This window comes from Vulpes lagopus, chromosome 7 (assembly GCF_018345385.1).
Source record: "Vulpes lagopus strain Blue_001 chromosome 7, ASM1834538v1, whole genome shotgun sequence".
Taxonomy (NCBI): Eukaryota; Metazoa; Chordata; class Mammalia; order Carnivora; family Canidae; genus Vulpes; species Vulpes lagopus.
In genome coordinates, this window is record NC_054830.1 from 58605261 (window position 1) to 58632127 (window position 26867).

Consider the following 26867-nt stretch of genomic DNA (forward strand, 5'->3'; position numbering starts at 1 on the left):
AATTATTATCCTTTTAGAACCAAACTTCTCATGAATCTCATGGAATAGCTGAGGGACTCCACCTACCTCAGCTGCTGGTCGGCTTTGACGAGGTTAATGGCAGTTTCCTGGGCTCTCCTTTCTAACTCCTCAGCATCTTTCTCAGTTTGCAATAAATTTCTCTTGGCATCAGTGAACTTCTCAACAGCATGTTTTGTCTAAAAAAAGGCACTCTCGTTAAAAGCAATTCAGTTACCATACTCCCTCACAGCCATTGGCGGGGGGTGTAGGTTGGTACAACTCTTTTGGAAAACAACAAGGCAATCCAAAAAGACTGATTAAAATGTTCATTCACTTTGACTCTCCAATTCTCAGAAAAGAATTCAGAGGAGTAAAAAAAACTACTGCACAAAAATGTTCATTGTATATTGATATACAACTTGACAAATAATAGATTAAATGATAATGCATCAGCACAATGGAATACTGTGTAGCCTTTAAAATGGAAGAATGTTAGTGATATTACGTTGGCTGAAAAAAAATAAATTTAAAATGGCAGAAGCACTCTAGGAGGCTATGAATCTTTTTACTTAAAAATAATCTATAAATTGTTACGCTATTTTTTTAATTAAAAATATTTCCAGGAACAACAAACCGATTTTACCAATATTTCCTCCTCAAAGAGATAACTGCTGTGCTGTATTATCATGCTACATAAAACTTTATTAAAGATGATTCGTTTATGGATGAGAAACACAAATACTAAATATTTTTGTTGATTTAAAAATCTTCCCATACAGGATATGGCCAAAACAGATTTTTTTTTTTTTCCTTTTCAAAAACACATGATTAGTTTTCTTTTGTATCAACTTGGTTTCCTTTTTCTCTCTAAAATAAGAGGCTTAAAACGATGTCATCAAAGGTCCAAAAATAGTGTCTGGTTTGCACTTCGCTGAGCAGTGACTCACCTTCAGGCAAAACACTCGGGTTCTGCGCTTGCACTAAAGTCACAGGCTTCTGTTAAACTAGTCTACTAAATACCTCGTGTGGATGCAAAAGGGTCGGCAAGCTCCCAAACAGCTATTTTTTAAGTTAATTAACGTATAGTGTATTCTCAGTTTCAGAGGTAGAGGTCAGAGATTCCTCAGTTGCACACAGCACCCAGTGCTCGTTCCATCATGTGCCCTCAGTCATGCCCGTCACCCAGTGACCCCATCCACCCACCCCCCTCCCCTCCAGCGACCCTCAGTTTGTTTCCTAGAGCTCAGCATCTCTTACGGTTTATCTCCCCCTCTGTTTTTGTCTTATTTTATTCTTCCCTCCCTTCTCCTACGGTCATCGGCTTTGTTTCTTAAATTCCACACGTGAGTGAAATCCTACGGTAATTGTCTTTCTCTGACTCACTTATTTCGCTTAGCAGAATACTCTCCAGTTCCATCCACATCATCGCAAATGGTTAAGGTTTCATCTTGTGACGGCAGACTGGTATCCGCCTCGAATATAAACCACGTCTCCTTTATCCATTTGTAGCAGCCGGTGCTTCACCGGACTTCCTCCCATGTCAGCATGCTGGGCTCGGTCAGCTTCGACAACAAAGTACTGGACAAAATGCACCGTGTGCTCTGCAAAGTCCCATCTCTAAGTCTTCGGTCTCTTTCTACGTTAGGTTATAAACCACCACTCTCTTCCATCCTCCTCCCTCGCAGCAAGCTGCCTCCCTGAGTTGTTTTGGGAGGAGGAAGGAGGAAGAACTTACTAGCTGCAGTTCACTTACGATCTCTGCCTACTACCGGATCATTAATTTTCTTTTCTATCCCGGTGATAAATTCCTCTCTAGTCCTGCTCACAATCATCTAACATGTAGAAGGAGGAACTGATCATCTGAAGAGACACTAGGATGTTTTTCCATTCTTATTAAAGCCATCACTCAGACTTTCTCTAATACATCCTTCGTTTCGGTTCCTGGGTAATAGATTTCTGTTCATTTAGATCCATCCATGTTGAGATAACAACATAAAAATAGTAGTTCCTGAGATGCTCCACGTGGGTCTGGGACTTCTTTACGCTGGAATTCTCCTCAAACTAAGCAAGCTCTCTTGGCGAGGCAGAACTTGAGCTGTGCGACCCTGGGCTAGGCGACCTGGGCTAGCCACTGCCCTCCAGGGCTGCCAGGAAAGTGAAATGAAGCACTATTTATAAAACATAGTAGAGTAGAGGCCCAATGAAAGGTAGCTCCAGGGATCCCTGGGTGGCGCAGCGGTTTGGCGCCTGCCTTTGGCCCAGGGCGCGATCCTGGAGACCTGGGATCGAATCCCACGTCGGGCTCCCGGTGCATGGAGCCTGCTTCTCCCTCTGCCTGTGTCTCTGCCTCTCTCTCTCTCTCTCTGTGACTATCATAAATAAAAAAAAAAAAAAAAAAAAAAAAAAGAAAGGTAGCTCCTTTTCCCTCTTGATTTCCTTCTGTTGAAGTCTCAAGAACACTACCTCAGACCAAAAAATATTTTATTTTATATCAAGTTGGAGAACAAAGTAATAGAAGGAAAAAGTCTTCTGAGATCCACTGCTGTTTTAGAAGAATAGAAGACTGACCTATTTAATACAGAGATCCAAAAGCCAAATAATTTAAAAAAGAAACACACAGGGTAAGGAAGTGAAGTGCGTTAGTGACTTCAGCAGCTTTCAATATGCTACTTCATTTAGAGCCACCCAGGTGGCTCAGTCAGTTAAGCATCTGCCTTCAGCTCAGGTCACGATCCCACTGGTCCTGGGATCGAGTCCCACATTCGGCTCCCTGGCTCAGTGAGGAGTCTGCTTCTCCCTCTGCCCCTCCCCCCAACTCTTGTGTGCATGCTCTCTCTCAAATAAATAAATAAAATCTTTATTTAAAAAAAAAAAAAAAATATATATATATGCTACTTCATTTAACCCTTAGTGAGCAGCCTTGGTATTCTTGGCCTGAATTGATAGATTAGGAGAGCAAAGATGGGGACTTGGGTGGCTTGCCCAAATTCTCACAACTCCTTAACTAGCAGACTGCAGCCCAGAACCCAACTGTCTGCCTTGGACGACTGCGTTCTCATCATGTTTTCTTTCTCGTCCTTCAGACTGCCGACAGTAAGCTGCCTCACCCCAAACCACAACAGAACATACTTTCTCTTTTGTGCATGAAAGTTCACTTTCAGCCTCCGTCAGCAGCCGGTCGGCTTCCCTGAGCTCTGCACGGCGCTTCAGAAGGGTCCTCTCAATACATTCAATTTCATCGACAATATCTTCATGGTGTTTGAGTGACTTCTCTATTTCTAGATCACTCACAAGACTCTCAACGTTTCCATCAATGAAATCTCTAAAAAACACACACATTAAGACACTTAAAATGTAGACGATACAGACACTTGCAGCCTGATAAAAAGATGTATGATGATTTTCTCGTTTCATATGAGAAGTGGTGGGAGAGAGAGACAGCTACATTGGATCATGTTCAGGCCTATGTTTACCCTTTTATTCAACATGGTGACTGGTGGGAGCACGTCAACAGCCCAGTTAAGCATCCAATTCTTGGTTTTAGCTCAGGTCTGATCTCAGGGTCTTAGGATCAAGCCCTGCATCAGGCTCTGCACTCAGTAGGGAGTCTGAGATTCTCTCTCACCCTCGGCCTCTGCCTCTCCCCCCACCCCCGGCATGCATGCACATGCTCACGCTCTCTCTAATAATTACATAAATCTTTTTAAAAAACATGGTATACTGCTGACACTAAGTGCACAGTACGTATAAAGTATGATGTAGTTATTTTCTTTCTTTTTTTGGAGAGTAAGCATTTGTCAAGACGATGTTGATATTTCTATTCTTCTGTGGTATAAAAATAAACTACTACCATGATAATCACCCATTCCCTTGAAACTATCTTTCAAGTCGTAGCTCACCAGCTGCCTCAAAGACTACCTAATTTTGTGATTTCCTGTTTTGCTGGAGTAAAATTATAGTGACAATATTTGACAAATCAGAAAGCAAGACACAGGATTGACTAACTCAAGGCTAACATGTCAAAATTACTTGAAAATGAAACTATGACAGAAAAACATGAAAATAAATTTACCAACATATTAACAGATTCTTTCTCTTTACATGAAAGCACACAGATGATCTTTACTTTCTTCTTTGGACATGTTATGTTATCCAAATCTCTTACAATGATCATTTACTATACTTTTATGCCTAGAAAAAGAAGTGGTGATTCCACTGCTTTACTATCCTCCCTCCAAAAACCTCACAATAAAAACCCTCTCCCCCATCACATACCTACAAAAGTAACAGCATGATCATCTTTGAAACCCTCAAACATCTAGTCCCCATCTTCTCTTGGTCTGACCCTTGCTTTTCCCTGCCAGGTCTACTAGCCAGTCACATGTGAGCTCCAAGAAGGCTGAGACTAGAGCTCACTCACCTCTGTGACCGCCACAGATCTTCCCCCAACCTTGGTGCCTGGACCAGTCTGGCTTACACAACAAAACACTGGGGAACCATCCTAACTCATGGGCTATTGCAGAAAATGGGCTTCTATCCATCTGACGCACTCAGCAGATACTGCATTTGTTAATGGACCCTGTGCCCGATGCTGGTGCACAAAGAGAGAGGCTCAGCTACCGACCCTGGGCTCCTTACGTCGTGGTGTGAACAGTGCGATGCCCAAGGTTGCCAACCCCAAACTGCGGGAGCCACAGATGAGAAAGGCTTTATGTGAGAGGGGATCCCTGACCTTCACCTGTAAAGACAGATGGGAGAGGGGCAGGCTCAGATCCGTAGCTATGTGAAGGACAGAATTGGAGAGGGGGCTGGATGCGGGAGGCCAACGGGGAAGCTATTATCACGACTGAGGTTGACACATGATTAAAGACCAGGGCAGCAGTGATAAAGGAGACCAGCTTGACAGCTGTGTGTGCCTATTTGTAGGACCTGGACACCAGCTGGAGGTTTGGGGAAGCAGGGAAAGAGGAGCAGAGGACAGCTCGCATGTTTTTAGCCAGGGTCACTGGGGAGGGCAGATGGCAATGCCCTTCTCCACGAAGGCCTCCAAGAAGAGCTGATGTGGATTCCTGGCCAAGAGAACGAGACTTGTGCTGTGCAGCCTGGGGGTCACCCCACAGCTGTTATTTTAACGTAAATTCCACTCTGTTCCTTACTTCCACTAGCCACATTTCAAGCGCTCGACAGGTACATGTGCTAGTGACCACTGTTCTAGATGGCAAAGGGCTACAGCATTTCCAGGATCACAGGGAGTTCTGCTGGACAACACTGATTTGGGTCACCTTAATGAGCCAATACCGTATTCATCAGAATTATTAAGATAAAACGGCTAATAATAGTTACTTTCGCTGTTGATGTTTTTGGATGGTTCTATGTAATTCTTCTACTTCATGCTCTAAGTCTTTCTTCTCTTGCAAAAGACCATCAATGTTATGCTGCAGCTCTGCGAGTTCTTTCTCCGACTGCTGCTTGGGTGCTTTCATGCACTGTTCCCGTTTCCCAGATTTTAAATGCTGCATTATGTCTTCTAATCTAGAAACTTCATTCTCCTGAACAAAGAAAAAAATGCAGTACTGTGAACATGACCAGATGGTCCTCTTCCTTCTTGCAAAAAGCTGTAATTAACTGTGCTCGTAGGGCTACCAACCACATGAAAATGGCGGTAGCTAGCTTCTAAGACTTGAGAATGAAAAGAAAAATTAAACCAAGCCAATTTTTCACATCCCACAGATGAAACTGATGAACTAACAGAGCTTTTAACTTTCCCATCAGCCCCGCTAAGGTCAGTACACATTCACCAAGCACCTCTTATGTATAATCTCTACCTCCAGGGGTCAGCAAGAGCAGAAGGGACAGAACAGAGGTCTCTCTCTCCTCCGGGCACAGGGGAGGGGAGTGGTCTGGAAGGCTGCCCAGAGGGAGAGGGGTCGTGCCTGGGCTCTGAGGAATAGATGACATGGGGAAGATCAAAGCCGAAGAAACAACAGGCACAAATGCACAGAGGTCTAGGAGGCATGCGAGAAAAGGAGAGAAGAGCGGGGAACCACTGGCAGGTAACAGAAGCTGCTTAAGGGGGGACCACATGCCGAGCGGATGGCACCGTGGTGAACACACGTGCCGATGCATGGCAGGGCCACGCGAGTGACTACCCTGTCAACTCCGGGAGCACGTGCAGGCAGGCCCTCGGCAACTAGTCTGACCGACTGTCCTAGTCCTTGTCTTCCTCTCACTCTGCTGGGAGGAAACGGAAAAGCTAAAGAGCTCTAGGTCTCTATAGAGTTTGAAGGAGGAGTTCATAGTGCATTTCGTAGTTCTTTAGAACCAGAGGTCTAAAGCAAGCTAGTGACTAGGAAGTAATCATTTTCTGAAATCTAGCCTTAGGGTAAGCATATGAAATATACTAAGAATTCACACAGTTAACGATACTTCCTACAAAGAAGAAATGTTACGCGATCATTAAAATACGGCTTTTAAAAACATTTGTAAAACCGTGGGGAAATGCCTGATGTGAAACGTGAAAAACAAAGTATGAAATCTGTGTATAATAACAATTATGAAAATAAAAAAATAATCATGAATCTCACCACCCAGAGGTAATCCCCACCACAGCCTTGCTGTATGCTCCTATGTGTGGATACACAAGCACACACGTGTATGTATCCATGTGTGTGCAAATGCAGCCATTACTACATGAATAGACCTACACGTACATATCAATACTTTTCAACAGAAAAACATACAACAAAGTCTCCAAAAATGGTTAATTTCTGGACTGAAAGCATTTTGTTATGAGATGGTTGGACATGTTTGCAGACTGGCCTGGTACCCTCACCTTTGACCAGAGTATTTTAATCAATGCTTGCTCCATTCTAAACATTCAACCTTACAAACACACTTGGGACATAATCCATTCGTAGAGAGTTCATGTCATTACACACATAACCATATTCAGTCTCCCATGGGAGCAGTGTGGGAGCAGGTCTTACGTCTTTCCACTTACCAAGTTATGGTGTTCTGGGACATTGCAGTGCAGCACACCCACGGGGATGAGGGGTACGGAGAAGTTGGGAGGTGGAGGCCCATACACGATGGGAGCCCCAACAGGAGGTGGGCCATAAATAACAGTGCCAAGGTCAAGAGGCTGGCTATTGTTGGGGAAGGGAGGAGGGGGTGCATACAGGGCCATGCCCTGGGGTACAGGAGAACCATCAGGAAACACGGTGTACATCATGTATCCAGGAGGAGGAACAAATGGGTGGTCTTCTTGGTCATCTAGCTCGCTCTCTTCCTGGCTATCTCCTCCACTGCCTGCGTCTTAAAAAAAGAAAACAGAAGAGTGTTTTGCTCCTGTGGCTTATTAGGTAAACAAATTTAGTAAAGACGAGCAGCATTTAAATTAAGGTCCAAATCCTTGAGACCTAAGAATGAAACTTTGCAAAAAAAGGTCAAAAGCACTTTTGAAAAGCAGACCAAAACAAGGATTCATTCATGTTATTTTCAGTGGCTGATACTTGAGTTTTTCCCACGCCTATCTCTTGATTCGCTTTTTTTTCTGTCTTCATTTGTTCATTTTATTCAGCAACCATTTGGGTGCCTGCTTCAGGCTACAGCAGAGACCAAAAGAGATGCAGAGAGATGAGCGGTAAGAACCTCAGCTCTCAGCACTTCCACGACCATGATGCATGGCTCTCTCTAAGCTGCTGGCTCTCCTGCTTGTCTCCCTGACAAGCGGGATCTACATTTATCACTGATGACAACAGCCTAGCACACAGCAGGCAGGCACTCAATAAGCAGCTCCTGAATAAACAAATTCTCCAAAGGTGATACTCCTATTTTACACTCAACACTTTCAGAGGAACGACATAATTTGCCTAGGATCACACAGCAACATAGTGAAAGAGCTAGGATTCACTTCAAGGGTCACTCTTCCTCCTGGACCTATGACACTTCATTCTAGTCAAGCTAATCAATGCCACGATACAAGGATGTAAGCAACTGCCTTGCTCCAGGAGTGCAGGTGAAGAAGCCACTCAGGTGGCCTGGGTCAAGCGGGGCGGAAGGTGGCTCCGTAGAGGAGTGCTGTTTGAGGCCCTGAGTCTTGTTGAAGGTTGAGCAGGAATAGGTTTGGGAGAGGAAGTTAGAAGCACATTCCAAACACAAGGTTTAAAACCTAGAGGTGTACCTTCTGGAGGTAAGAGGAACATGGCATGCTATGGGTATCTTAGGATGCTAGACGGCTGACCTGCAGGACAGTAATGGGAGGGGAGACAAGAGGGCACTGGCCAAGGCCACAGCAAGGAGGGCCTTGCAGAGCCAGCTAAGGAGCCTGGACTATATCTTATGGGTTTCAGGCAACCAATAAATGAGAAGCGAAACTTCCCTCCCGTGATTTAACTTACCTCTATTTGAGAACGATTTATGTAACCCACTCCTGATAGGAGAATACACCCAGTATCCTGAGGCAGGTGGAGGCCCACTGTTCTCCTTTCCATCCTGCCGTCCACGATGTGGTTTTCTAACTGGAGTGGAGGCTGTGTACTTTAGGCCAACACCAGAGTCCTTGGTGGCCTGGGAACTGTGGCTGGAAACCTAAAATAAATGAGAGAAGAGCCCCTTACTTATTTGAAATGAATAGGCTGAGCTGGAGAAATGCCAAAGTCTAGAACAAAGTTGAGATGTAGCAAAGTTGAGAAAGAATTCGTTTCCTGTCATAGATCGGAATTCTCATTTTTCAGACAGAAGCAAGACACGATTACAGTCTCAGGTAAACCACCTAAGTGTCAGCCTCTCTTCGCCAGTTCTCGTCTTTCCTGGTGGTTTCCCTCTCTTGCCTGGACCCTGATGGTCAACCCATGAAATGAATTTCCAAGGCCCTCTGGGGTATTATCAGGCTCTTGTCCTGGGAGCCTGGTGTGGCTGCAAAGCTCTACTCTGCTCCCCTCCTTCCTTCCCAGTCATAAATAGGTCTATTTTCCAGACCCTTGCCAGCTCAGCCTTACAATGTTACAACATCTAGCCTCCACAGCTTCCCCCTCCAGCCCTGGTTGTCAAGGATGTGTGGATTCTGGTTAAGTCTACACAGCCCTGGGATCCTAGTGCGTCCGAGTCACTTCTCCCCGGCTGCTGCCTGCCAGCTGATTCTAGCAGCATGTCACCCAGCCCCTCTGTTCTGGATGCGGGCCATTTACCGTCCTCTCCTCACTTACCACCTTCAAGCCCCAAGCCCCTGACTTTTTGTCTCCCGCACATCCAGCTCTGGGTGCTGTCCCTCACGGAATGAGTTCATACAGCTCCACGTCCCCACCCCCACCACCCCGAGTTCACCTGCTGCAAGTCAGGCCCCCACACTCAGCCCAATCATCCTTCCTACACTCTGGCTCTGATCACATTACACACAGCCTTGGTTCCCAAGGCTTCCTCAGGTCACTGCAAGAGATTGTGAGGCCCTTTTCAAAAGCATGAGCTCAATCTACTTTTCCAGACTCACCTTTCATCATTCCCATCCAACCATCCAGCCCCACATGGCGACTCACCACGGCTAAACCAACTCTCCCCTTCCACACATTTCCTCCCTTCTAAAAGCCCATGCCTTGAGCACTAAGTGCTGACTTCATGACGGTGTGTGAAGTCTTCTTTCCCCAGCTTCCCCATGGGAGGAATCCCTAACACTTCTCTATAAGCAAAGCACATAGATCAAGACTGTCATCATGTGCATGCCACTGTTGTAATGACAACAGTGTTGTAATGTCTTTGAGAGCAAGGGCTAAACCATTTATCATGGCACCCCATGTAGCACCTGACTTAGATTTCAGTGAACACAAGATGAAAGGTTGGCTAAAATCAAATGAAATCTAGGGGCCCCGTTTTCTGTTAGCCTCTGCACAATTTTATACCCATTTACAACAGGCCCTCTGCGCCCATCACCTTATCCCTTTGCAGGATCTTCTATCAGGGACCCATGACATACCATCTGAGCAAGAGTGGGCAATGGCAATATTCCTGAGAAGGCCCTACTTTCATCTCAAATATTAGAAACACTTAAGAAACTCAATGCATGGCTTAGTCTAGACATATTGCTCTTGACACCTTCTTCACAAATTGGGAGAATATTGTCACATTTCCTTCAAGAAAATTCAGAATACACTCCCAGCATCACAGACTTCCTACTTTTGATGATGATGGCGGTGGCATAAAGTACCAATAGCCTCGTCTTTTGAAAGGATCTGTCATGCTGCTGATGTAATCATTCTGATGAGAAACTTCACGTCGAAGTTCAGCAATTTCTTCCAAAACATTTTCAAAGTTTCCTTTGTTATCTGCAAAGGGAAGCCATTCTGTGAAACTGGGCATGAAATCATCTACTTCCCTCCTCTCCCAAATTACACAAGTGATTCCGTGACAGCCAACGACTTCAATCAGCTCCTCAAAGGCGTCTTTTCAGCCCATCCCATGCTAATGTTTTTGCTAACACTTAAAGAGGATAAACATAACCCTCTGTTATTCATCTATAAAGTGAGCCAGAGAAAACTGGTTTGTAAACATTATTCCTTTTGAAAATTCAAAGATTTCTTGTCTCACTGTAATCAAGTTCCTTAATATTTCACTTACATAAAATGTTTTTTAAATTATTTGCTTTTATTCATTAAGCTAATTATGACAACTCTGTAAATCAAGCATGGAACTGATCACAGTTAAATAAATTTGCTAAGGTGAAAAACAAACAGAATGATTTTTTTTAACACAATCTGAACTGTTATTTATTTTACTTATTTATTATTATTATTTTTATTTGACAGAGAACACAAATAGGAGGAGAGGGAGAAGCAGACTCCCGCGGAGTAGGGAACCCAACATCGGACTTGATCTCAGGACCCTGGGATCATGGCCTGAGATGAAGGAAGATGCTTAACTGACTGAGCCACTCAGGCGCCCCAGAACAACTGTTTTTAAAACCAACACCCAAATCAAAGCCCAATACTTTACCAGCCCCGGTGAGGTCTAGTAAATTCCTCAGCCTAGCAATCTCTGTTCTTTGCCTCTCCATTGTCTCATTTAGTTTCTCCATCTCCAGCATCTGTGACTTCGCTCCTCCAGAGCTGACATCTACTTTCTCAATCTCATTTCGAAACTATTAAAAAAATCACATACACAAAGTTGCCCATGAACATTCTTTCCCAGACATCCTTATCCTTCCAACTTGTTTTAGTACTTCTAGAACTTTTACCTACAGTTTAGGGAGGTAAGGATGCCACATCACCCCTTGCCCAGCACGCAGGAGAGGACTGATTACACTTCCAAATTCTCTTGAGTGGTCACGTCCACTACTTTTGTCTTTTAGGAACTGATACAGGCCCAAAAAGGAGATCGCAGAGTACCAGCACTGACCTGCTCCTCTTTATCTCTGAGAAGCTTCTGCAGGAGTTCAATCTCCGCTTCTGCTCGGATCAGATCCCTGGCTGCTTGTGCTGCCTTTCTGCTGAACCTCTCCGTCTCCTGCAGCTCCTACTGGGACAGAGGTAGGAGAAAGGCAGCACTGCCATCATTCACTGTCTTCTTCATTTCTCTCTTCCTCTCAGACGGACGCCTCTGTTCTCGTCCCATCGCCAGCCTGACTACCCCACGTGTGTGGCACCGGGTCCCACCTTGTCCTGTGCTGTTCCCATCACTGGCAGATTACTCCACCCCTCAAGGGGCCCAGGTGGGCAGGGGGCTCCATCAGTTAGAGCAAGAGCTGACTTTTTCTTCACTATTCCAGAGTCTTCCACGACTGATGTCTCTCTGGACTCTCATTAGATTTTCTCTATTATCTATTGTCTTAATCTCATGAGCATCTGCCCCTTTCAAACTGTTACAGAAGGCATTTCAGTCAGAAGGCAGGAGAGCCCTAGGGGTCACAGAGTATTTGACTGCACAAGGTGAAAAGTCTGGGGTTCAGAAACCTTTAAAACCTTGGTTCAGGTGTGGATCGACAGCTATCTCCCTAGGCAGAATTCTACATTTCGAGGTGGGGATAGTAGGTTTCATTTGGTGGTTCCTTTTGGGGCTCAGAAGAAGGCAAGACCCACAGCAGGGCTGTGATGGGAGAAATACAATCCTTAGGTCTGAAGGGAAACACACAACTTTACAGTGGTTTCTAAAATAACCAAAGTTTATAACAAAATGCAGTAATACAAGTGGCTATGTTTTGGGGCTACAGTGCTGGTGGAAACTTGTTCTGCACACGTGGACTCACCTCTGCTCGCTCCTGGTTAATTTTCATCACAGTTCCATGAAGGGACTTGAGCTGGTCTTTGGCAATGGTGAGCTCAGCTGTGGCCAGCTTATCAGAGGCAGCCACGGCTTTCTTTAGCTTCTTCAATTCTCTATCTAATCCAAGAAACTGCTCCTGAGACTTGGCATCCTCAAGTTTCTTCTAAAACAAAAGAAATGTTAACTGAGCAGATGAATCACTTGGCGGCAATGAATTAAGACATAAGCTCCATGAGGGCAGGGACTCTGTTCACTGCTCCCTGGCTCGTGCCCAGAATGTAATACCTGGTATAAAGTAGGTTCTCCATAAATATTCAGAGTGAAAGAATAAAATCAACTCAAAATTGTATGGTAAACTTAGAACGAAATCAGTCTTCTTAGCCAAGAACCTTAGTGATCATAGGTTCATTCAATCACTGGAAAACCATTTCCTGGCACCATCACCAAGAGATGGTCCAGCCTCTTATGACCATGGAGGCAGGCACTGGGCATATGGTGGCAAATAAAACAGACTGGGCTACTATAAAGGGTTCATGAGAGACAGATATTAAACACTCAAATATATAACCAAAATGGTGGTTGTTAGCTATCAAGGAACAGAACAGGGTACTATCTGAAAGAACAGCAGGAGAGACGTAGATTGGTGGGGAGGGGGCAGTCAGAGAGAAGGGTAGAGAAACATGGTCCAGGAGAGGGAATGGTCTGTGGGAAGGGCAGAAGAACTTGGCATTTTTGAGGTACTGGAAGAAGGAGCGTGGTGAGAATAAGAGGGAGTTAGAGGCAAATTATGCTGGGCCTCATAGGCTTAAGAATTTGGGTCTTTTTCATAAAAACAACAGAAGTTACCGGAGAGGGGGGAAACGACGGGGGTGGGGGGTGCTAACATGTTTTTGAAAGGGCATGTTAGTGGCTCTGTGGAGCAGAGCAGGAGTGGGAGATCTGTCAGGTGGCTGTACCAGTTGTCCAGAAGAAAGATGACGGCTGGATGGGGGTGGTGGCATCAGAAAAGAAAAAAGGACCAGTGTTCCAGGTATATTTTTGGGGGTGGACACAACAGGACTTGGAAACTGAAAGGTTCTCACTCAAGTATGAAGCAAGTCATTTACTGAGGCTAGGAGAAGGCAGGTGTGTGGGGGGGAGACAAGGCATTAAACAGTGGAGCGTGGGAGAGTGAACCGATCACGGTTCACTAAAAAGAGAGAAGAGTAATACTGCCCATTTGAGGTTGATGACCAAGAGATTACAGTGATACCACTATGCCTGCAGGAATCCTTAGCATGGGTACCCGTCCAAAGAAAGCATATAGCTGTAGTTTTGTCAGGCAAGTGAGACAGGAAAAAAGGAGAAGGGATTCTCCTGCAAAATGTTCATAGTGGGGGACCATGGAATTTAGGTTGGGCGATGATGAGGAGGGTGCACAGGAAAGCCTAACAGAAAAGGTGGGGCTCATACCCTGGAAATAACAATGAGGTTGAAAAATTGTCAGATGGGGTGCAGTGGATGATCAGCAAGGGATGCTTCAGCTTGGGATTTCAGAGGTGGTGGGAGTAATTTTTGAGCTGGACAGGGTTGAGGATGTGACCATGGGAGGAGATGGATGAGGTAGGATGGAGAAGCAAAAAGAGAGGTCAGCATGTTAGAAAGGAAGACGATGAGTTAAAAAGTAATTTCCTGTGGATGTGTCCAATTAGGCAGGGGGTTTCTGAGGACGCCGACTCATGTCATTAGCACTGAAATGCCTAAAGTCGCTCCGCACATGCCAGCTATCGTTTTCATTTACTATGGTTCAGGCTCCTGATTTGACCACCTGTGTTCGGATTCCCCTGCGCCCAGTTCACGTCTGGGCCAGCGACGCTGCCAGAGGGGACCATGGTCAGGCCCCGCATAGCGAGTCGGCCCGCTCAGGGCAGGGTCCAGGCCCGGAGACACGGCTGTCGTGCTTTCTGAGCCTTCCTCACCTTTTTCTCTAACTCCCGGAGTTGGGCCAGAATTCTCTCCTTCTCTTCATCAGCTTCCTGAAGTTGGAGGTCTGTGAGACCTTGGATTTCCTCCATACTTTTTAGATTTTCTTGCAAATAGTGAATTTCATTCTCCAACTGCTGGATTCTTGCTTCGTGCTGCCTCTTATCAAAACTAATCTGTGAGGATATCAAGTTTTGAAGATGATTTTTAAGCAAAATAAACACTTTTTAGAGAATTTCATTTTACTAACGAGTGTTAATGAAATCTTGTACTAATGAGTTACAGGGCATGGTTTTATCTCGAATATTCTCTAGTATTCTCTAATATTCTCCATTCTATTGTTTACATCATCATTGAAATAATTACATCCAAAAAATCAGATTCTGGCACGCTGCTACACTCTAGCAATGCAGCACTGTTTACCTGCATGCTCGGAAACATTTCTCACTTGATTCCAAACCAAGGAAAACACAGCCACAAAGACGGACAGACATCAGTAACCGTATTCAGGGCTGAATTTCAGTCACAGGCAGTCTGACTCGTTAAGAATGAAAATAACAGTAAATATACTGTATTTACAAGGGAAAGGAAGCATTGCAATTTGTTGAAAACACGAGTATCACACCAAACGCTTCCCTCCAGCTGCCTCTCGCCCTCTCCTTACTCGGGCTTCCAGGGCCCTCTCGCAGGCATGCCTGAACTCTTCTTGTCCGCTCGCCAGTTTCTCTTGTTGCAGAGCCATTTCCTCCTGGAGTTTTCTCTCTCTCACTTGTGCTTCCTGTCTTTCCCACTGGGAGCGTGCCAGGATCTCACTGAATTGCTTCTGCAAGTCAGCAAGACTTTTCCCTAAGACATCTGAAGGAGTATGGATTCTGGTAAGGGGGGGGAGAAAAGATGGTTATAAATGTGACCTTTTGTTTCTCACGCCAGATGCTGGGTGCAAACACCCTGGAAGCAGTGCAGGAGTAAAAAGAGCTGCACAGAATGGGACTGGTGTCAGGACATAGCATCTCGGCACCTCCTGAGTGCAAATCACTGTTTTATCCAATGACTGTTGTCACTATGAAAACACAGGCTAACAATGTTTGCTCAAAGGATAATGGTCCATTTCATATATTTAAATTAGCCTTGGTTTTGATATTTATTTTCTGTTTAAAATGCATAACATGGCTCTACTTCCTGACCATGTACAATGACCCTTCTAGAAAGTTACTCTTAAAACTTCTGCTTTTAAAATTAAATAATACCAAAAAGTATGAAAGATTTAAAATGTAAAAAAAATAATAATAATAATCAGTGATGGATAGATTGAATAAAGCAATTTTGTGTCTCAATCATGGAAATATGACTCAGGAATGCTTACAAAAGAAATCAGCTGTTAACAGAACTTGGGAAGGTGAGCCTCCGTGAACCTCATAACTCAGCAATCTCAATTCCTGGAGGTCCTGATTTTTCATTACCTCATTTCCCCAGCTCCTGACTTCAGTTTTTTCCTTAGCTCATCCACACAAGCTGCCACTTCTTCTGGACGAATCAAACCATCAACCACATGGTTAAGGTGACTCTGGAAATCTTTAAGTTGCTGTTTTAATAGGTCATTGTCATCCTATGGATGGTGGTGAAATGAGATAAAAGTTACCAAGACAAAATTTAAAATACATACCCATGCACAGCCTGTAGTATTTGTCATATGATAGTTCTATTCAACTTCTTTTACCAATTCTTTAAGAATGCTTTCCATTGAGGCTGACAACATCTGAATCTACTGATCTAAAGTCACAAAAGACAGAACCAGGCATTACAATGTTTCCTGATAGGATACAAAAACAAGTACCTATGAACTCTACTCATGAATGTCTTCTTGCTGAGAACTAACTTGAATCTAAATAAGCTTTCATATGTGACATAAGAACATTTATTAATACCAAAAAAGATGCAACCAGCAAAATCTAGAATACAGGAAATTCTACAGGACAAAGACCTGGTTTTCTTTAAAACATAACGAAGTGGGAAAGGAGGAGGAAACCTTCAGACTGTAGACTACAAGAGACTTAAGAGTCAAGTCAAATACAACGCGTGCACTTTATTTGGATCCCGATTCCAACCAACACTTGTAAAAACTAAGAAATAAGGTGTGTGGGATTGGGCTCCATTTGGACTCCACGTTGAGTGTGGAACCTGGTTAAGATTCTCTCTCTCCCTCTCCCTCACCAACCTACTTTTGCATTCTTTTTCTCTCTCTGAAACAACACAAAACCATGTGAGATAATTGAAAATTTGCCTATGATAAGGCATTTGATATTAGGTAATTACTATAATTTTAAGATATAAAGTGGCACCTGTTCATTTTTTTTAAAGCCGTTTTACAGTATTTACAGATAAAATAAGATTTTCAGATTTTTAAAAATGATTTTATTTATTTGAGAGAGAGTGCATGAGTTGCAGGGTAGGGGCAGAGGAAGAGGGAGCAGCAGACTCCCCATGGGCAGGGAGTGGGGCTAATGTGGGGCTCCATTCCAGGACCCTGGTTATCATAACCTGAGCCAAAGGCAGACACTTAACCAAATGAGCCACCGAGGCGCCCCAAGATTTTCAGATTTATTTCCAAATAATTCAGTGTATGGCAGGCATTATAGATGAAGATCGGCCATGTGCTGATAACTGTTGAAGACAGGTAATATGTACATGAGGATTTGTTTTCGTATTCTACTTTTGAATGTGTTTGAAATGTCCAGAATTCAAAGTTAAAAAAAAACAAAAAACAAAACAAAAAAAAAAAAAACACTTACTTTGCCATGATACTCTGCCAAGCAACTAAAAATGGGCCTCTAATACTGGAACTTCTCTAATAGCTGAGAATTCTCTGTGGGAGTATTTGTTATATGCCAGCATATTTTCACTATTAACAAACACAAATATCTAGATCCAAGAATTAAATTCACACAATGCCTCTTTCAAGTAAAAAGAACCCGCTAAAACCATCCTAAGTTGTAAAGAAAAATACTTCTACATCCTAAGGTACTGATTGTATTCCCCTGAATACCTATATTCCACGTGAGTGATTTACTTCAAAATCCATGAATGAAACACTCTTAGCTAAAAATGGAGATTCAGAATTACAACGAACATGTTTAACTGCCTGACCCATCTGGGGCCTGTCATCTGTAAAATGTCCTGCCCACCGCCCTGAGATGCCCATATTTGTACCACTATCTAATCTCGGCCACAGGTGATCTGACCCGGGGCCAATCTGCTGACTTGCCAGAAAACAAGTTCTCACTCTCTCTAAAACCTGGACCAAGATCCAGTATGTCAGGTCTGTAAGAGCAGCCCTTATAAAGATACGTCAGCTCAGGGCTGGAGTCCATGCGGCAAATACAACGCCCCAGACACAGAGGAGAAGAAATGAGAGAGCCGTGCAGCTCCTGAATGACTGACAGAGCAGCTCCATCTCCCTTCTTGAGCTGGTATTAGTTAGTAGGCTTGGTCCATTGCAGCTAAATGATTTTCTGACAAGAGACAAATGCTGAGTGAGTTTAACCTGAACTCTGTTATCAGGAGGTTAGTAGGCCAAGGACCTAGTTCCAAGTAAGGCAGTCTCACAGCATGGGCTAATGTTCTGGAAAGCGGACTTCAGTTTCTAACTTAGAAGAGAAGGCCACTGAAGACGACGTTTCAGTCCTTTTCTTTAAGAGATGTATACTGAAGTATAAAGATGTATGAGATTTTCTTTTTAAGTATTCCAGCAAAAAAACCACATGGACTGACGGAACCAAGAATGGAACAATGCTGATGTGTTGTTTAAGCAGTGTAAACAAAAGGGCGTAAGACTAGTCTGTTTTTGTGATTACTTGAAAATTCCCATAGTAAAAATAAAAAATAGTAATCTATTGAACACCTGACACATAAGTCAAACAAGAATGGAAAATCTCTACACCCTTTATGATACTTGCTTCAGAAATTAAGCTGGTAGCAGTAAAAATTAAATTCTAGGTTATTACATTTCCTTAAACTTTGAGGAAAAAAATATTGAGAGAAGTCCGGTGAGTTTATTAGTCTTATTTGTTACAACCTCCCTGCATTTAAGGCTTCCCTAAAACCACAGGACGCTGCCCCTTTATTGCTGGTGAAGTATAACACATGCCACCTCAGTCAGCCAAGTGGCCTTTGGCCTCACAGATTTGGAGACCTGAGTGTTGATCCAGGTACTTGTTTGTTCAGACATCTGTGCTCTCTGAGAGTTTAATTATCTGGAAAATCCTATCCACCTGCTTCTCTGGCAGCTTGTTAGGCAGATTATTGTGACAGTGGCAGTAAAAATACTCCACCAAAGCAAACCCCCACAGATGTAAAATGATTGCATTTTAATTTTTTTTTTAAAGACTTATTTGAGGGATCCCTGGGTGGCACAGCGGTTTGGCGCCTGCCTTTGGCCCAGGGCACGATCCTGGAGATCCGGGATTGAATCCCACGTTGGGCTTCCGGTGCATGGAGCCTGCTTCTCCCTCTGCCTGTGTCTCTGCCTCTCTCTCTCTCTCTGTGTGTGACTATCATAAATAAATAAAAATTAAAAAAAAAAAAATTTAAAGACTTATTTGAGAAAAAGAGAGAGAGGAGATAGAGAACAACACACGAGTTGGGGAGCAGGCCAAAAGGAGAGGGGAAGCAGACTCCCCACTAAGTGGGGAGCCCGATGCGACACGAGGCTTGATATCATGATCCTGAGATCATGACCTTAGCTAAAACCAAGAGTTGGACACTCATTCGACTGAGCCATCCAGGGGCCCCATGACTGTATTTTTAATAGCATCCTTTCTGAGAAGGGGTTTGTGAAAAACGTTTACAGTTAAGAAGTTCTGCAACCCACTCTAGTTAAATTCCTGGATAATTACAAAGATATTTCAGTGGAAGAAGAATGCATCAATCTGATCCTTTAGCCCAGCAGGGTGATAAATCTGCTTCTTGGTGAACTGTCAGGTACTGCTTTTACCTGTGAACTCCCACAGTCCTGGTGGTATACTCCCGACACTGGCTTCACCTCTTCACACCACCAAACACCACACAGGGTATGTGTGTGTTAATCCTACAGCGATGGGCTCACAAGAGAACAGACGCTATGGTAACATCCCACCCATAATCTTTCGTTTCTAATAAATTCTAGTTGCCTACTACAGGTTGGAGTAGGTTGTTAAGTGTCTGACTAAAGAGAGCAGTACGTTAGGGTGTCAGGAGTGGTACGTGAGGATATATCCCGAACAGACATGTCTCTACCTGCAGCTGTTGGAGTTGTGTGCGGAGCTCACTATTTTCTTGGTCCTTTCCTTCTGAGAGCTGGGCTTTTTTGACAGCAGTCTTCAGGGCTTGCTTTTCCTTCTCAAGCTCTGCTTGAAGGGCCGATTGTTCTAACTATTGCCGTGGGAAGCAACAACATGAAAACATAAAGAGCAACACTTTTTTTTTTAATCTAAAAAGGCATAAGAAAATTTATATACACACACAATCCCTTGGTGGCTATGGTTTTATAACATGGTTTTATGCTTGTATGCTCAGATTTCAAAGCCTAAGTTAATCTTTTTTACATGCCTCCTTCAACCATTAATATTTAAGAAAGAATAGCCATTAGAATCAGTTCAGATCAGATATAACAAATTAGAACCTCAGGGGTGGGCCCAAATACCTACCTTTAAAAGTTCTGTGAGTGACCTAACAGTTACTGCTCTTCCTTCCCTTAGACCAGTAGTTCTCCAACTATGGTCCTCAAAGACCTGCATCAAAATCACTCAGTGTGCTTGTTAATAATGCAGATGCTCAGATTACATCTTAAACTCAGTGGGCCAGAAGCTTTGAGGGAAGGGTGGGGGGCAAATATCTGCATTTAATAAGCTTCACAAATCATTTCATATAGCTGAAGTATACACCAATTAGAGACCTGGAGATCACACAGATCTGTTACGCTGCATACTCTCATTATATGGCTTGAAGGCCAATTCTCGTAGTGCTTTTCCCAAGAAGGGGAGAGTCCTTAATATCAAGTCAATCTGTGAAAAGGCTAGATTGTTATAATACTTTTGTCCAGACTTATGAGGAAAAAGAAGGACAATGGAAATACAAAGGATAATAGATTTCAAGCTAGCAAAGGCTGGCTTGAAAACTTTAAAAAAAAAGACTATTCATTTGGAATGAGATGCCATCTAGAAATTTTGTTTACTATTATTTAGAAATCTGTACTTACTGTCATTTTGTTTTCCCTCAATTTCCTTTCTTTTTGCACTCTGATCTTATCAACTGCAGTTTTGTAAAACTTTATACTCTTGAGAAACATAATCCTGACAATTGTCAGGTAGTCATTTAATATCTGATAAGGGATACAAATTAACACAATTGCTATAATAAGCATGACCTTTTATTTCCTTTTCTAATCACATGAATGCTATTTTACATACATTCCTGGGACTCAAACTATCTCATTTTATTTCACTTTCATCCGATAAGTGCATACTGACCCCTTCCATGTGCCAGGCACTGAAAGAACAGAAGCAAGCATATACAATCTGGGTATTCGCTGTGCTGAGAGATGGAAAATCTAAGCTGATGCTTATCATACACACGATAAAATGCTTTGACGGAGCATAGGTTACAGGAAAACTGAAGTAGGATCCTGAAACCAGACTGCCAGCAGGCACAAGAGGAAGATCACAATAGTCTTCCTGGAGAAAGATGCAGCCCATGTGACTAATAAAATAAACAAAATTACATTTTTAATCTGATAAAGAGTATGCTGTAACTGGCCCCTGTCTGCCTCCCTGTCTTTCTCTCTCTCCCTCTTCCCTGCTCTTCGTCTTGCTCCTGGCATCCAAGAGGCATACTTTCAGCACTTCAAATGCACTATGCTCCTTCTCTTTGTGTCTGCTTAGAACCCTCACCCCTGCTTAGAACCCTACCCCTACCCTTATCAGCCTCTGCTCCTTCTACACAGCAAAATCTAACTCATCCTCTGAGTCTCGGCAGAGACATTTCTTTATGGCCATCTTCCCTAACCACCCCTCCCAGCTATAGAACACTATTCTTCTCTTTCTCCTCCACCTGTCTCACCTACTGGAGTGCCAGCTCCACAAGGACAGTGACCATGTCTATGCTGTAACTGCAGCATCTATAGCATCTGGCTCTCCATGGCCTGTCAGTGGCTATTGAATGAATAATTATTTCTCTAATTTGCAAGTACAATCTACACTAGTGGATACATTACCCAACCAAAATTGAAAGTACTAAAATAAAATATAACACTAACTTAAAAGGTCTCTTAATCCTGTTTTAAGAAAGAAAAACTAGAATTTATTCAATACCAACTGCAAGGTGCTTTCATGCCCAGTATTTCCCTTATCCTCACTATAACCCATTTTAAAGAAGGAGGTACTTCAGAGGCTCAGGAGCTATGAAGTGATTTGCATGCTCAGCGGCTCAGACAGGGGTAGTATTTGAACTCAGAACAGCTGACTCCAAAAATGTACTCTTCCCATCATTCTACATACATTATATTAGAAAATGTTTCATCTTACATTACATTAAAGAAAGGCTGATATGTTTAAGGCCATAGGCCTTGGATTCTAGATGGCTTTATACTCCAACTTACCTGGCTCAACCTTCTAAGTTTTTCCAACTCCTCCTTGAACTGGTTGGCTTCAGCATCCCGTATTTTCAGCTGAGCCTCTAGCTCAGCCTCATAGGCACTGAGATCTCCCTGGGTCTGCTGTAGGGATATATTCACCTCATGCTGCTCCTGGAGGGCATTCTCTAGTTCTGCGAGCTCCTGGAAGGATTCAGTACGTTTTTATGGAACCCTCCCCTGTTGTGCATAAGCATCTGTAAGTTTTTATAAGTAACCTGAGCACTGTGAACCAAATGGCCAGCCAATGCTGGTCTGGCACAGAAAGTTTTCATTTAGCAATACAATGAAGCTGAAGGCTGTGCATATCCAGGTTGGAAAACAAAAATCCTGACTAAATGTAATCAGAAAAATCAGTAAGCTACCAACATGTTTTCCAAAGTAACCAGCGGTGTGACACTTTGAATGTGTCTGAATATGTAAGAAGAAAAGGGGAGGGGGGTGATAAAATGTAAGGCCTATTTCCATCAGAATAAATGTGAAAACATTTATTCATTCATTGTATCTTCACAGCAACTGTGTAAGGCACGGTATTATCCCTGTTTTACAAAAGAGGAACTGGAGAATAAACATCTAATAAATTGCACAGGGCTGTGTAGCTTAAAAGATAGGACATGAGCCCAGATCTCTGACTCCAAAGTCCATACTCTTTCTATTAAACCACAGCAAGTTCACTTATTAGAAGAACAAAATGCGATTAGCACTCTCTAATTAAAGTTGATACAGTAACTGGCATGAGTGCTGACAAGAACAGAAGTACATATTGATTAATATACCAAAGTTCTAATTCATTTTAGCCCATCTGTGTTTTATGATTAAATATTACAGCTTTTATCTATTTATTTGGGATCTTGTAGAATTAGATCAAACTATTCTAAAGAGGAGGATTTTGTGATGAGAACTTCCACAGAAGAGTTTCTCAGGGGGTGGTCCAAAGACTACTTGGGATCTCAATTATTTGGGTTATTGTGCAAAATGCAAATTCTACTTATAAACAACAAAGGTCCAGAATACATCAAGAATGCCCACAAATCATTAAGAAAAAAAAACAGACAATCCAATAGAAAAATGGACACAGGGATCCCTGGGTGGCGCAGCGGTTTAGCGCCTGCCTTTGGCCCAGGGCGCAATCCTGGAGACCCGGGATCGAATCCCACGTCAGGCTCCCGGTGCATGAAGTCTGCTTCTCCCTCTGCCTATGTCTCTGCCTCTGTCTCTCTCTCTCTCTCTCTTGCTCTCTGTGTGTGTGACTATCATAAATAAATAAATAAATAAATAAATAAATAAATAAATAAATAATAAATAAACAAACAAACAAACAAACAGACAGACACAAAATATGAATAGGGAATTCACTGAAGAGGAAGCCTGGATAGCAAAGGGAAGGTGCCCAATCTCTTCAGTGATGAAGGGAAAAATGCAGTTGTAACAAGATATGAGTTTACATGGAGCACAGAGGAACAAGCTACACAAATCATGAGAAAACAACAGACAAATTCAGAATGTGGGATACTCTATAGGACTACTAGCCTGGTCTCTACACACACAGCTATGAATGACATTCTTTGCACAACTGAGAAAACTTGAATACGGTTCAGATATTAGATAACATTAGAGAATTATTATTAATTTTTCTAGGTATAATAATGACATTGCAATGATATAGGAAAACGTCTTGATTTTTAAGAGACGGAATACTTAAAGGATGATGTGTTGATGTTTGTAACTTTCAAATAACTCGAGAAAAAAATACAGCAAAATATTTTTTGAATCTTAGCCCACATTCACTGAACTATTCTTTTAACTTTCCTTATAAATGTAAATTTTCACAATAAAAAGATACCATTTCAAATTCAGCAGACTGGCAAACGCTAAGACTGACAAAATGCTAAATTTCCAGAATGTGCTAATTATTCTGTGTTAGATACTCCATGTTAGAAAATGTTCCTGTTCCTAGGAAACACATGATGAAATATACAGGACCTCAGGAGGGTGATGTCTACAACTAAATCTCAAATGGTCAGAAAAAAAATTTATATAACAAGTGTAGGAAAATATTAACTGATGACTCTAAAGGTTTATTACAGTGTTATTTGTATTATTCTTGCAACTCTCCAGTAAATTTAAAATTATTTCAAAATAGAAGCTTAAAAATAAAATAAAAGTTGGATAACACTAGCATTGCTGGTTGGAGTAGAAACTGACTGAGTCACTATGGCTGGTAATCTGATAATGTCCAGTGAAGCTGAGGGGGACACATACCCTCTGACTCACAGTTCCAATCTTGAACATAGTCCCCATGCTCAAGATATGTGCAAAGATGTTACACTCAACACCATAATAGCCAAGGACCAGAAACCACCCTAAATGTCCTCCAAGAGGAGAATGAAAAAGCTGTAAGTACCTATAATGGAATGCTATATACACTGATAAAAATAAGCAAACTAGAGCTATATGTATCAATGTACATAATTCCCCAAAACATAAATAGGAAGGAAGAAAAACAAGTGGGCCAAAGAATATGGACACTATGATATCTTTTATATAAATCTTAAAATTATGCAAAGCAATGCTACATATTGCTTATCGATGGCTGCATATTTAAGAAAAGAGATGCAGAAAAATGACTATATTCAAGATTCTATTGCCTCTGTATGGAGGTATTCAGAGGGTTTCATATATATCTGCAATGTTTTATTTCTTAAGCTGAGTACAGAGTACATGGCATTGAATAGAGTTTTTGATATCTTTATCTGCCTGAAAATTTTCATAATATTAAATGTATGAATTCAAACTTCTAGAGCAGGGATCCCTGGGTGGCGCAGTGGTTTGGCGCCTGCCTTTGGCCCAGGGCGCGATCCTGGAGACCCCGGATTGAATCCCACATCAGGCTCCAGGTGCATGGAGCCTGCTTCTCCCTCCGCCTGTGTCTCTGCCTCTCTCTCTCTCTCTGTGACTATCATAAATAAATTAAAAAAAAAATTAAAAAAAAATTAAAAAAAAAAAAAAAAACTTCTAGAGCAAATCCTACTAGGGATTAAATTTGGGAATCTGGGTTCTCATGTCTGATAAAGTTTGTCAAACAACTGAAACAGATCAAGTGAAATCTCTAAAAGAATGGCAACAAGCCAGGTATGGAAGGGTGTATATAATTTAGAACACTATGTCTTGTTTTATAAAATAAAGTTAAAATTGTGAATAACAAGAATGAGAAAATTATGCTGTGTTTAATTTTGCTGCACAAATAACAAAGTATGAACACTTAATACGGCAACGGTAATAGCTACACAGTGTCATTTTTTTAGAGTTCTTTGATAACAATAGCTTTCAGGGACAGAAACTCAAAATAATCTTCCTTTTTAGAGTGAAGGCAAAAAAAAAAAAAAGATTCCAAGTGCTTCACAATAAAAGAGAAAAACCCCATAAAATAGCCATTAATACTCTCTTTGTCGCTTCAAATTACACAGTTGCTAACTTCCTTAACTAAGTTAATTTGGACATCACCTACATCTGAGGCTGCGGAAACAGGCAAGAAGAAATAAATCATACCTTCCTCATATTTTCTGCATCTATGGCCACTATTTCCAGTTGGTCCCTCTCCTGCTCGACCTCACTCAATCTCTGCAGCAATGTCTCCTTCTCATCCTGTAGCTTTCTGCACTCATTCTGGGCCTGACGGGCCTGACCTTTGACAGTCTCCAGGTATTCTTGCAACCCACTGATGACACTTTCTAAATCCTTCTTCAGGGCTTCGTTTGCGGCTATTTGTCCTAATCAAAATGAAAAAAGGCAAAGTGATAACGTTTATAAGAAAATGCTTTCAAGATATTTAATGACCACATTAGTCTCCTAGTTATTTGTTACTGGCTAAGAAAGAAATTCTAAGCTTTCAATTACTCTGTACCATCTGGTTTTTCTTTTTCAAGATATGATAGTCTTTCTCTGTATTATCTATAGTACAGTAGTATTAACTAGCTATCCCATAAAAACAGTATATTCAGTAGGCATTACCTATAAAATGCTAAATTCAGGCTACAAGAAGTTTAAAATAATGAAACTTGTCCAAATAAACTGCCAAATAATGAAAAATGTTCAACAAAACTGTGAATCCTTGTTACTAGATACATAAAACCACTCAATATACGAGATGAATCCAAGACTGGCGGCATAAACATGTAACTTGAAAAACCAACCAACCATATATTGGGTACCTACTATGTGCCAGGCACTTCATGACCACCACCTCATTTAATCTTCCCAACAAAGGGGGCACACCTGAGTGGCTCAGCTGGGTAAGCGTCTGCCTTCAGCTTGGGTCATGATCCCAAGGTTCTGGAACTGAGCCCCATCCCATGTCAGGTTCCGTGCTCAGTGGGAGTCTGCTTCTCCCTCTGCTCCTCTCCTGCTCATGTTCTCTCTCAAATACACAAAATCTTTTTTTTTTTTTTTTTTAAAGATCTTCCCAACAACTAATGATCGAGATAGAAATATCTTGTCCCAGGTCACACAGCTGATAATAGCAAAACAGGAATTGGGCTCTTTTTACCCTGTCTTAGGCCTTCACCACCACAACCTATATTATCTTCCTCTTCCACTAGTAAACAACGTCACAATCTAAATCTGCATTGCAAATGTAGATCCTAAAATTCTTTCTACACTCTTAGAACTAGGCACTGAACACCCTGGTGTCAATGGGCTCTTTGTTCCTGAAAGGATTATGTGTTTTGGAAGAAGACAATGACATGCCAGAGCTTATCATGATCATGTACTGGCTTCTTGTCTACTGAATGCAATGACCTGACTTATTGGGAAATGGATGCAACAATACCAAAATTGAAAAAATGTTTTACTTTTGGTCAAGTTTTGGGTATTCTGCAAATATTTCCCTATCAAACATTAGTACAAACAGCTGAAGCATATTCAGCTAATATCTGGATTAATGCCTGCCTGGGTGTCATTTGTCTTTTGTTAATACTGAAGCATCTTAAATCTT

General features: G+C 42.2%; 1 protein-coding gene across 5 annotated transcripts in view; it reads right to left on the reverse strand.

Annotated features, from left to right (window-relative positions):
• CNTRL (centriolin) overlaps positions 1-26867 on the reverse strand; it is a 79954-nt gene that overhangs the window by 15409 nt on the left and 37678 nt on the right. For all 5 annotated transcript variants that reach the window (XM_041762525.1, XM_041762522.1, XM_041762524.1 and 2 more), the window contains 15 exons: positions 25424-25644; positions 21842-22018; positions 19483-19617; positions 15672-15817; positions 14876-15083; positions 14208-14387; positions 12233-12412; positions 11386-11502; positions 10984-11128; positions 10168-10316; positions 8400-8589; positions 7001-7314; positions 5344-5549; positions 3130-3322; positions 67-197 (listed from right to left, as the gene is read on the reverse strand). In XM_041762525.1, coding sequence (XP_041618459.1) covers positions 67-197; positions 3130-3322; positions 5344-5549; positions 7001-7314; positions 8400-8589; positions 10168-10316; positions 10984-11128; positions 11386-11502; positions 12233-12412; positions 14208-14387; positions 14876-15083; positions 15672-15817; positions 19483-19617; positions 21842-22018; positions 25424-25644 — 2692 coding nt within the window. The remainder of the gene's footprint in view (positions 1-66; positions 198-3129; positions 3323-5343; positions 5550-7000; positions 7315-8399; positions 8590-10167; positions 10317-10983; positions 11129-11385; positions 11503-12232; positions 12413-14207; positions 14388-14875; positions 15084-15671; positions 15818-19482; positions 19618-21841; positions 22019-25423; positions 25645-26867) is intronic.